The sequence below is a fragment of the Anolis sagrei genome, chromosome 3 (genome assembly GCF_037176765.1).
Source record: "Anolis sagrei isolate rAnoSag1 chromosome 3, rAnoSag1.mat, whole genome shotgun sequence".
In the NCBI taxonomy this organism is placed as follows: Eukaryota; Metazoa; Chordata; class Lepidosauria; order Squamata; family Dactyloidae; genus Anolis; species Anolis sagrei.
In genome coordinates, this window is record NC_090023.1 from 185513271 (window position 1) to 185525795 (window position 12525).

The 12525-nt window shown below is 37.9% G+C and overlaps 1 protein-coding gene across 6 annotated transcripts in view; it reads right to left on the minus strand.

Moving 5' to 3' along the window:
* The window catches only part of PLCE1 (phospholipase C epsilon 1), a 232807-nt gene that overhangs the window by 17361 nt on the left and 202921 nt on the right, over positions 1-12525 (minus strand). For all 6 annotated transcript variants that reach the window (XM_067465731.1, XM_067465733.1, XM_067465732.1 and 3 more), the window contains 2 exons: positions 12185-12446; positions 3782-3900 (listed from right to left, as the gene is read on the minus strand). In XM_067465731.1, coding sequence (XP_067321832.1) covers positions 3782-3900; positions 12185-12446 — 381 coding nt within the window. The remainder of the gene's footprint in view (positions 1-3781; positions 3901-12184; positions 12447-12525) is intronic.

The following is a 12525-nucleotide window of genomic DNA, read 5'->3' on the forward strand; positions in this document are numbered from 1 at the left end:
GAAGGTCTAAATAAACTGAATTAGTTCAAATTAGTGGGGATGAATAACTTTTTTCAAACTGATAACTCAGAGAGAACTGGCAGAGCTCCAACAAACCAGAGGAAGACAAATTCAATTGCCTGCTTCGTGGCAAGCAAGAATGGACAGAAAATAAAAAACATCACGACAATGTTTTTAAGGCTTTGTACGGTTCTTATATTCTTATATTGTATGCGAAATGTTTTATTTGTTATAATTGTTGCCAATTGTGAACCGCCCGGAGTCACCTCTGGGTTGAGAAAGGCAGTATATAAATGTGGTAAATAAATAAATAAATAAATAAATAAAATGAACCCCTTTAGAGTGAATACAGGGATGAAAACACCTAGCAAGTTCAATTTCTCATTTTTCTAGTCAGCCGTTTGGGTTGAGCCAGGCTGAGATGTTTGTAAAGTTTCATTTTTTAAAATAAGATCACTTTCATACACCACTTGGCTTATACACATTTTTGGAACTATTTGCACTAATATAATACAGTTCTGAGCATTATTTGACTAATATGATTGAACAGTCTGCTCAGGAGGCAAGAAAATCCTGAAAAATAAGAGTGACTTGGCATGGAAAAGAGCTCTATACTGTATGCAAGACTTTGTTTATACTGGAATGGACTATGCCTCTAACTGTTAAAGTTGAGATTACTGACAACAGAGTCATCTTCATTTTTTTTAAATGGGAACTTATTTGTGTTGCTCAATTTCAGGTTCCAAGTTGAGTTTATGAAAGTTATTTACATAAAATACAGGAAATGATTATGAAGGTTGGCTAGTGATGCATTTGCAGACAAAATCACATATGTAGGATTCTGCTTACATCAGTATGAGTTTGTACTAGTTTATCTGAATGATGTTCTGCATTAAGATCCAGCACGAAGTTCATACTCATTGGTTGGAATCCCATATGGCACAGTGAAGCATAATAATTCTACATGAAGAATTGAGCTACAGCTGATAATTTGCTATTTTCAGACTTAAGCCCCATCCACACTGCCATATAAAATCTAGGTTATCTGCTTTGAACTGGATTATACGGCAAGGTCGACAAATATAAATCCAGTTCAAAGCAGATAAACAGGATTATCTACTTTAATTACTGTATATACTCGAATATAAGCCTAGTTTTTCAGTCCTTTTTTTAGGCTGAAAAAGTCTCCCTTGGCTTATACTCAAGTCAAGGTTTTTTATTATTTTACTCTATTATTATTATTATTACTATTATTATTATTGTTATTATTATTATTATTTTATTATTTATTATTGTTATTATAAACATTTATTATTTTACTCTATTATTATTACATTTATTATTTTATTCTTTATTATTGGAAGGATATGTAAACATATTTACGCTGAAGAAGGTTAGAATAATGCTTTAATCAGAGGACAGTCTTATCTTATTTATTCAAAAATATTTAACCTACCAATGTCTCAATTAATGCAATTTTATTGGTATCTATTTTTATTTTGGAATTTACCAGTAGCTACTGCATTTCCCACCCTCGGCTTATACTCGAGTCAATCTGTTTTCTCAGTTTTTTGTTGTAAAACGAGGTGCCTCGGCTTATATTCGGGTCGGCTTATACTCGAGTATATATGGTATCTTGATTATACGAAAGTGTAGAAGGGGCCTTAGTGTGGACCAACTTCAGTACCGTCACAGTATAATGCCAAGCTTTAAACTTTGTTTGTGGATACATATATTTATGTGTGTGTGTGTGTACACACACACACACACATTGACATATGTACACACACACACATTATAACTGTATTCTCAATTTGCTTCTGACACGATAAATAAGTAAGTATCGTCATAGCTATTCTGTGGCTGGTGGAGGGGGCGGAGGTGACTGGAGAAGCATCTGGCCATGTTCCTGTAAGCAGATGCAAAATGATTAAATCATCTGCTGAGAACTCTGGGGGACTCTGGAAGATCTCAGTGCTTGATGCAATCATTTTATATCTGGGAACATGGTGTTGTTGCTATTTTTCCTATTGTGTGACTTCACGTCATTTCTGGGTGATGGTGACCCAAAGGTGAACCTATCACGGGATTATTTTTAGCAAGCTTTTTTCAGAAGGGGTTTGAAATGTCCTTGCTACGAGGCTAGCAAACTATGACTTGGCTAAGATTACCAAGTGGGTTTTCCACAGCCCAGTGGAAACTCAAACCCTGTATTCTTGGAGTCCTAATCTAAGGACCTCATCACATTGAGGTCCTCAAGCTGGGGGACAGCGGGGGCATCCCTGGGACAGCAGGGAAATCCGGTGGGCAGCAGGGGAAACCATTATCCTGTGCCACCCGCATGGTTTCCCCTGCTTGGCTTCTTCTTGTGCTTCCCCCAGTTTGTCCTATGTGGACACAGAGAACCTCCCATGTTCTTAGGGCTCTGTCAAAGGATGCTTCTAGGACGGAGCCAGGATGCAGCCCTGCTGGAAGTAGCCCTGCATCAGATGATAGGTTCTGGCAGGCTCTGTCCTGGCTCCAACCTGGAAGCGTACTAGGATGAAGTCGAAGACCAATGTAATGAGCTCTCATCAGCCAACCAGCGCTTTTACGGCACTCTAACCAGATTATTTTCTAATCATTCCCCTGCCCTCTATCTACATCCAATGGGGGCATTTGGTTAGGGAGGGAATGACAGCCTCTGGGATTACCAAAAATGATGTAAGAAGGCATAAGGTTGGTTCACACCTCCTTAGGTTACCAACAAGAAACTTGCCAATATGTATCAAATTACACTAGCCAACACATGTTTTGGTGCCTCGAATGTTAGACCTGTTTCTGGTTATATTTATAATAAACTTTATTTCTATCCTGCCACCAAATCCCCGATGGGGACTTGGAGCGGCTTACGTGAGGCCAAGCCCGGGCAACATAATACAGCAATAAATTCAAAACATATACAGCAAACAACAACATCAAAATAACATTAAAAGGGGAAAAAAGATATTTGACCTGCTGATTCCAAAAATGGCATTAGCTCTAGAGATACAGAATATATGCAATATATGCAGCATACCAATCTTCATCTGCTTGCCCATAAAAAATAATGAAAACCACATCTAAAAAACTAGAGTTGATGTGGTCTATCCAATGCAATTTTCCAAATAACCTAAATAATCCCAAGAACCAAAATACCAAGAAAAACCTTTTGGTTGGGCGGTGATATCCTTGGCTTACAAGGTTTATTCTAACACTGTGTATTTTTCATTTTTATTAGTACACAGTGATTCAAAGTCACTTGGTTATTTATATGGATACATATACATACATTTTTAATGTTTAAATGTCATTGTGTTTTTATGATTTAATTGATAGCTGTATGTTGTTATTGTTTTATGTTAGGCATTTATGTATGTGAGGCATTGAATTTTGCCATATTTATGTTGGAAACCGCTTTGAGTTTTCAACAAGATTATTAAAGTAGATAATCCTGTTGGTATACAAGTGAAGTAAATAAATAAATAGTTCCTGTGAAATATTACCCTGCTGTAGAATATTATATTACTCAAATTACATAAATCAGAGGTTATCCTTTGCCTTCCTAGCAAAATTGTCTATCAATCAGAGTGAAAATCACCCTCAACTTTGATGATGACAAAGGAGACAAAATCTTATTTATCTACCAGCCTTTGAAAGTCATTTAACAAGTGTGGCAGTAGTATTTCACCAGTTATGAGTTTGGTATTTAAACAAGTTACGAGGTAAAATCTCGATCAGAATTCCATTTCAGTTTAGTTACCAAAGAAGCAGGTATAGCAATTCCAGAAGAATTTTCTTCCATTCTTCGGCTGTTAATGAACAAACTTGAGATTTCTAGTGCTTCATTGTGCAGGCTTCGTAGCTGGAGATGCCTGTAGCCTGAAATAACACATAATTGGGGAAAATGGAGGAAAAGGTCGAATCAAAGATGGCATATGTAAGACCAGGGAGGGAGGACACCAGTTTGTGTAAAGAAGCACACACCTAAGTGCAGTCCTCTGTCAAAGCTTTAATATCTGAATTGCTATGAGTGTTATAAAGCAGAAGCCTCTTGGCTTGGAAACACAGGCTTGAGTCTCTCTTGTATGAAACAAAGTAACAAGTTTATTTAAAATTTCAAGCTCCAAACGATTGTGGTTACAATTACTATTTTTGTTGCAAACTTGAGTTTCAGTCACTTATAATATACTTGTTGCACTTTCCTGAAATAGGCTTTCAATGTTTCTCATTTATCAAGATGATATTTGCTTTACACATACAGGACTAAAATTACTTTCTGATTCAAGCACCACTGGCTTTTCTTTAGGTTCTCAAAACTTGTACTCTATTTGACTAGCGGCTTACTTTCCTAACAGGATTTATTAACTACCATTCATGAACAGGAGTCCCTAACTCTCTGTCCTTCACAAACTGCAATCCCTACTCAACTAACTCTCTTTTCTAAACTCCTTTCCCAACTGTCCTCCTTTTTGAACTTAACTCCGCCCCTTTAGAATGTTCGGCCCTGCTCTTCCCAACTGTCATTTTGTCTCCCAACCTTTTGAAATCCTGGGGCTATGCTAATCTGCATATGACCAATCAGCCTCCATATGCAAATAAATCCGGTCCCTCTGTTGCTATCCTCTCCTGTCTATAATCTTCCTTATCTGCCCCCTGCGAACATAGATCTATACACTAAAATTTTATTATAGAGTAACAAATTCGCTACATACGCCCCTTCCCTATAAAAATATTGCTGGAGGTGAGTGTTTTTAACCTCATCGAAAGCAATATTGTTAACTTATACCTTATCTAACAATTCTATATTCAATTCACATTTAAAATCATACATTCAAACATTTACATTTTTATCATATATCACATGAAAACATTCTTTAATAATTATATTATACAGTTACTCTACCAATATAATTTTACATAAACACATATATTATATATCTTAACAACATATATCACTAATATACATTACCAATAGTCATCTTCTTGCACCCGGTTTATCCAATAAGTCTACATTTAATTCACAGTTTAAACCATATATCCAAATACTTACATTTCCATCACACATTACATGGCATCATTCAACAGTAACAGTATAATTATCATATAATTTCTTACTACAATCCTGCATAAACGTATGCAGTGCATGTTTATACTTTACCAATATATTTTACCAATATACTTTACCAATTGTTATCTTTACATTTTATACCAATGACCTCAAAAAGAATTTTCCACTTACATTTTAGTATACACATTAGGTCTTATCAATGCCTATGTGAGTTTATCTGACTACATTAGACTTTAAAATCTAAAGCCTTTTCCATGGAATCAGTATTGATGAAACACCTTCCAATGGAACTAACAGGTTAACACTAAACCTATATCTATATAGCTTACCTGAATAAAACTATCCTGGAGTCCTCCTCCATGTCCATGAGAAAATGTCCACCTTGACATAGTCACATCCTTCAATATACTATACATTGAAGTGAAATTGTGGAGCCTCTACTCCCACTTTCAAACTTGACAGTTTGCCTGTCCCCTGGGCTCTCATCACCTATAGAAGCCCTAAAACCCAGCACTCTTTATCTCAGAGGCTGCTATCTTAGACCTAAATCTTCCTCTTGAAGACTGGTTCTACCTTTAAAACACTTTCTCAAAATGGATTTCTGTCTTTATCTAAGACACACAACTTTACCTTTCATTAACTTTATCTTTACATCCTCTTGCATTTATTCAATTCTCCGTATCAATATCAAATATCCCTGTTCAAATGTGTTTCTATCACATTACAATGTACAGATGGGAAGTTATGAGTTTTACATCATCCGTATTGATCCTATGAGTTATTAGCTCCTTTTTTTCCTGGCACATCCCTAAACACATCCTGATGCTTTATCAATACATCTCTCAGTTGACATCTTTGACTTTCTGACAATTCTAAACACTTAGACACATCAGGTATGATACTTTGTTCCTTTAATTCTCCCCATTCTGTTACTGAATATGCTTTTGCTTCTTTTGTTACTACCCTAAAAATCAAATTTGTTCTCACATAATAGGGTTTTATCCTATTAACATGCACACGCTTATATTTTCCTTCCTCCCCTACTTTCATTATCAGATAGTTCACATCAGACAGTTTTTCAAATATTACATAGGGACCTTCCCATGCCATGTCCATTTTCTTATGGGATTTAGGCTTGAGTAACAGCACTCTGTCTCCTTCTTTAAAATTCCGATGTTTGGCCTTCGCATCTCGACTTTCTTTCTGTTTTTGTTGAGCTGACTCCAGATTTCTCGATGCCTCACCCCGTACAATGTCTATATGTTCCTTAAGTTTCTCTATATAGTCCATAATATCTTCCTCCTGGATCTCCTCATCACCAGTCCAACTTGCACTTATGATGTCCATGGGTCCTCGCACTTTTCTACCAAACAGAAGTTCAAAAGGGCTATATCCCGTGCTCTCCTGTGGGACTTCTCGATATGCAAATAAAAGATGTTGTAACTGTCTATCCCAGTCATTAGGGTTTTTGTTGACATATGTCTTGATCATATGTTTTACTGTCTTATTAAAGTTTTCAATTAATCCATTGCTCTGCGGATGATATGCCGTTGTGTTGTGATGTACAATGCCACAGCCTTTAAATAATTCTTTGATCAGCTTGGACATAAAATAAGTTCCTAGATCTGTCACAATTTCCTTGGGAAATCCCACTCTGGCAAAAATATTAAGTAGTCCATCAGCTACTGTTTTAGCTTGTAAGTCTCTTAAAGGTATTGCCTCTGGATACCTCGTAGCATAGTCAATGGCTGTTAAGATGTACTTATTTCCTTCTTTAGTGGCTTTGGATATGGGACCTATGATGTCAATTCCCATCTTCTCAAAGGGCGTTGTTACCACAGGCACCGATTGTATAAGTCCTTTAGTTTTATCGTTGGCTTTCCCAATTAGCTGGCACACTTGGCAGGACTGACAATATGCTTTGACCTCCTTTCCAATATTAGGCCAATAAAATTTTTCTTGAATTCTTGCCTTCGTCTTTTTAATTCCCAGATGTCCTCCGAATGTTGTGTCATGGGCCATCTTTAATATTCTTAATCTGTACTTCTCCGGTACTACTAGCTGTTTGTTCACTTCAACACTATCACCACTCTTCCTCCTTCCGACAACTCTATACAATCTTTCATTTATAACTTGGAAAGAACTAGACTTTTCAGCTAATGGTCCACCAGCCTCACTTCTGGCCTGTTCCCATGACTCTCCTAAAGATTTATCTTTCTTCTGTTCCTTTAAGAACACTTCAGTCTGCTTATCTGAGAATTTCATTTGCATAAGTTCACCACTCTCTTCGCTGTCTCGTGAAGTACTTGCTTCATCAGAATCACCGTCCATCTCCTCTGTTTCTGTTCTTCTAGTAATTACATTGACTCTTTGGCATTCTTCATATAGGTCATTTCCTATAATGAATGGAACTTCCAATTCCTTCATCACTCCAACTTGCCACATTCCTTTGTATTTTTTATAAGTTACAGGGATTTCTGCTACCGATGTTTCGAATGCTGGTCCATAGATTCCTTTTAATAGATATTTCTTATCAGGCACTATCTGCTCCGGGTTTATTAGTTGACTTTGGATTAGGGACACTTGAGCTCCTGAGTCTCTTAATCCCAATATTTTTCTTCCATTTATTATTATCTCCTCTCTATAGTCATACTCTTCCACCTCTCTCACTTTCCACACTCGGAATACTTTACTGGTCTCATCTGTGGATTTCATTTCACTCTTAACCTCCTCTGTATAGTGACCAGTCCCTTTATCTTTCTGTACCAGACGAATGTTTCTTGGAGGTGAAGTAACACTCTTTTCATTCCTCAACATAGGGCACCTTGCTCTTATATGCCCTGGCTCTTGGCAGTGGTAGCATGTGATCTTCACATCCCCCGGTCTTGTTACTTGCTTATTATAGTAATTACTCTTTCTCCCATATTGTTGGTCTGCCTTGTCCCTCCCTTCTTGGTCTTTACTTTTCCATAATGGCTGTGAGGGACTTGTAGCATTTTTGTATATATATTTGTTTCCTTTTTCCTCATACGATCTCTTATACGCCATGCCCAAGTTTTTCATTTCGTAATCAGTTTCCAGTTCGTCAAGGACAACAGCCACTTGGGACACACTCTCAATTTTTTTATCTTTGACATACCAGCGCATGTTTAGGGGCACCATTTTATAAAACTGTTCCAACGCCACCAGATGTTTTAGCTGTTGGAATGTGCTAACCCGACTTCCTTCTATCCACTGATCAAGGGCTTTGTCTAATCGGGCTCCCAGCTGGACATATGTTTCACCATTTCTTCTTTTTATCTCTCTAAAGTTCTTCCTGCACTGTTCAGGAGTGATCCCAAACCTAACTTTAACTCTTGACTTAAACAATCTATAATCATTTATCTCATCATCCCTCATATCAGCCAATATCTGATTTAGCTCGCCAGATATTAAAGGCTTTAGATATGACATTTTACTTTCTTCTGGGATCTCTAGTTCCAAAGAAGTTCTTTCAAATGCCAGAAGGAATGCTTCCACGTCGTCCCCCTTTTGGTACTTAGCAAATCTCTTCACTTTGGCAGAGAAGTCATTGTAACTATGTAGACTAGTATTTTCACTGGTTCTATCTCTTTCTTGCATTCTTAACTGCATCATCAGTCTTTCATGTTCTCTGGCCTTCTCTCTTTCCTCAGCCGCTCTCTCTCTCTCTCTTTCTTCAGCCTCCAACTTAGCTAACTGTAACCTTTCCTGTGATTCCATTCTGCTTATTTCAAACTGAATTTGTAATCTTTGCAGTTCTACTGATGTAACTGTCTGCTCCTGACTTTCCTCACGTTCTTGTGCTCCCTCCTCTACCACTTCTCCTTCAGTTCCAGCTTTCTTGCCCTTGGGAGGAGCCATTTTTTCTTACTTTTTTTCTTTATGAGGTAAATTTTGTCTCTTTCCGATGCACTGGACCAGATATATTCTACTTATCCCTCAGCTTTCTGAGGCACTAGATTAGATGTATTTTACGCATCCCGCAGCTGCCACCATTTATGTAAGACCAGGGAGGGAGGACACCAGTTTGTGTAAAGAAGCACACACCTAAGTGCAGTCCTCTGTCAAAGCTTTAATATCTGAATTGCTATGAGTGTTATAAAGCAGAAGCCTCTTGGCTTGGAAACACAGGCTTGAGTCTCTCTTGTATGAAACAAAGTAACAAGTTTATTTAAAATTTCAAGCTCCAAACGATTGTGGTTACAATTACTATTTTTGTTGCAAACTTGAGTTTCAGTCACTTATAATATACTTGTTGCACTTTCCTGAAATAGGCTTTCAATGTTTCTCATTTATCAAGATGATATTTGCTTTACACATACAGGACTAAAATTACTTTCTGATTCAAGCACCACTGGCTTTTCTTTAGGTTCTCAAAACTTGTACTCTATTTGACTAGCGGCTTACTTTCCTAACAGGATTTATTAACTACCATTCATGAACAGGAGTCCCTAACTCTCTGTCCTTCACAAACTGCAATCCCTACTCAACTAACTCTCTTTTCTAAACTCCTTTCCCAACTGTCCTCCTTTTTGAACTTAACTCCGCCCCTTTAGAATGTTCGGCCCTGCTCTTCCCAACTGTCATTTTGTCTCCCAACCTTTTGAAATCCTGGGGCTATGCTAATCTGCATATGACCAATCAGCCTCCATATGCAAATAAATCCGGTCCCTCTGTTGCTATCCTCTCCTGTCTATAATCTTCCTTATCTGCCCCCTGCGAACATAGATCTATACACTAAAATTTTATTATAGAGTAACAAATTCGCTACAGCATATCATGCAAAGCAGGATATAACGGTGGTTGTTTACTGAGCTTGTAATATAAAGCACTGCCATATATTGCCTTGATCCAGAGAAGTTCTACAAGAGACAAGAAAGACTTATGAATGTACATTTTGAGTGGAACACCCCCAAACTATGTTGAAGGTCACAGCAAAAGCCATTCTAAAATGTTTCGTCAGAGGTCTCCATGTTGAAAGGAAACTTTACTACCTTCTCCACAAGTTTGCAATTTAATCTGTCTGATGTATTAAGTTCAGAATGTTCTGAAATATAAACATATACACAGACATATAACCCAGAATTTCAAGGCATAAATTCCACAATATCTGCTTTGAACTGGGTTATCTGAGTCCACACTGCCATATATTCCAGTTCAAAGCAGATAATGTGGGATTTTATTTAGCTGTGTGGAAAGGACCACAGACATACCCTCCACTCTCTGGTGTATTACCAGAAGGGAGGAAACAGAGATGTCCCTTCAAGATAGGACATTTCCCAAATGGGTATTGCGTACCTTCTAAAATAACAAGTGAAATACTCTTTCACTCATAGATATCTCAAAAATGCACTTAATGTCTTAAACTGATTCTAGGATTTAGGGATCCATGATGTAGGGAACATTGTAAACACAAACAGATTTTTAAACATCATATTAAAAAAAAAGAAATATACACAGAACAAAAAAGGTGACCCATCAGTGTATATTGTTTTCAAAAATATTTTGAAAAAAGCCAATACACTGAATACATTACAGAAGTACAGAAAATGTGTGGGCCTAGGTTGAGAGTATTCCTTATCTGGAATGCTTGTGATCAAATGTGTTCTGTATTTTGGATCTTATTGGGTCTGGGGTGGGGTAGATTTTGGAACATTTGCATGTACATAAGGCACTTCCTGCAGTCATGCTGGCCACATGACCTTGGAGGCGTCTACGGACAACGCTGGCTCTTCGGCTTAGAAATGGAGATGAGCACCACTACCCAGAGTCGGACACGACTGGACTTCATGTCAGGGGAAAACCTTTACCTTTACTAAGGAGATATTTTGAAGTCTAAACACAACATTCATTTATGTTTCATATACAGGCAGACCCCAAGTTACGAACAAGATAGGTTCTGTAGTTTTGTTCTTAAGTTGAACAAGTACATTTTTAAAGTGTAACTTCAGCCAAAATTGTGTGTATGTGTGGATAGCATATGAAAGGGTGAACACTTCTGTGATGTTTGTTTTGCTGTCTGTGCCCCTGTTCAGAAGATTTCACCTCACTTTCTGCCCATGTGAGAATTGGATTTTGAAAAATTTGGCTTGTTGTTGAAACAAAGGTTGGTGACAAAGCTTCAGTGGAGCTCTCTTTCACCCATGATAACTCTCTCAGGAGTAAGTTTCCCTTCCGAAGGGTAGATTTCTCTCACTTTCTGTTGTCTCACCCCTGTTCTTAACTATGAGTCACTTATAAGTCAGATGTTTGTAACTCAGGGACTACCTGTATACTTTACATCTAGAAATAAGTTATATTAGGGGCCACAGTGGTGCAGCGGATTAAACTGCTAAGCTGCAGAACTTGCTGACTGGAAGGTCAGCGGTTCGAATCCATGGGACAGGGTGAGCTCCCACTGATAGGCCCATCTTCTGCCAACCTAACAGTTCAAAAACATGCAAATGTGAGTAGATCAATGGGTACTACTTTAGTGGGAAGATAACGGCGCTCCATGCAGTCATGCCAGCCACTTGACCTTGAAGGTGTCTGTAGACAACACAGGCTCTTTGGCTTAGAAATGGAGATGAGCACCACCCCTCAGAGCCAGACTCGACTAGACTTAATGTCAAGGGGAAACCTTTACCTATAAGGTGTATATGTCATTATCTAAAGGTAATTTGATAGACAATATTTTGATTTTTTTTTTTTTGCTTAAGACAACTATGTGTATATCGAACCATCAAAAAGCAAATGCGTCACTTTCTCAGCAACCCACTTGAAAAAAATTGGGAGTATTTTGGGTTTCATAATTCGAGATAAAGGTACTCAATCTGTATTTTAATATGTAAAAAGGAACTTTTATACAACCATAAACTTGAAAAAGCAATGTATGCTTTGACACAACTGTATAGCTCTTTCTGAGATCCTGGAAGGAGAATTGAAACAAGGCAGGAAACCAGTGAATACTATACATCACAATTAATAAAACATTACAGAGAGATATTTGGGAGCAAGGGAAAGATCCTATCACACTTCATGTGCTCTGTGCAATTAGCCCTGAGCATCATAGTCCCACATAAACATTGATTTTACCTCTCTTTAGAGCCTTCAGTGGGATGATTCTTTGAGCCATGACAGCTGAGGAATTGTTTTCAACAACTGCAAAGCGAAGGAATACCAGGTCCTCAAAGTGGATCCGGAAGAGGAACGGCTCATTCCACATGGGATTGAGAGTATTGCGATGAATGGGCTTCGTCCGGAAATGGCAGCTATCCAGAGGCATCCCAAGCACATCCACTTCAATGCATGGACTTCCTGTGCTATTGCTGGGACAAACGTTCTGCCCAGACACAACCTGGAACACAAAACAAGGGCAGAGGGTGACAATGCAGTGGAGGGTTTAAAATAAATTATCTTTCTCAAGCTTGTGCTTC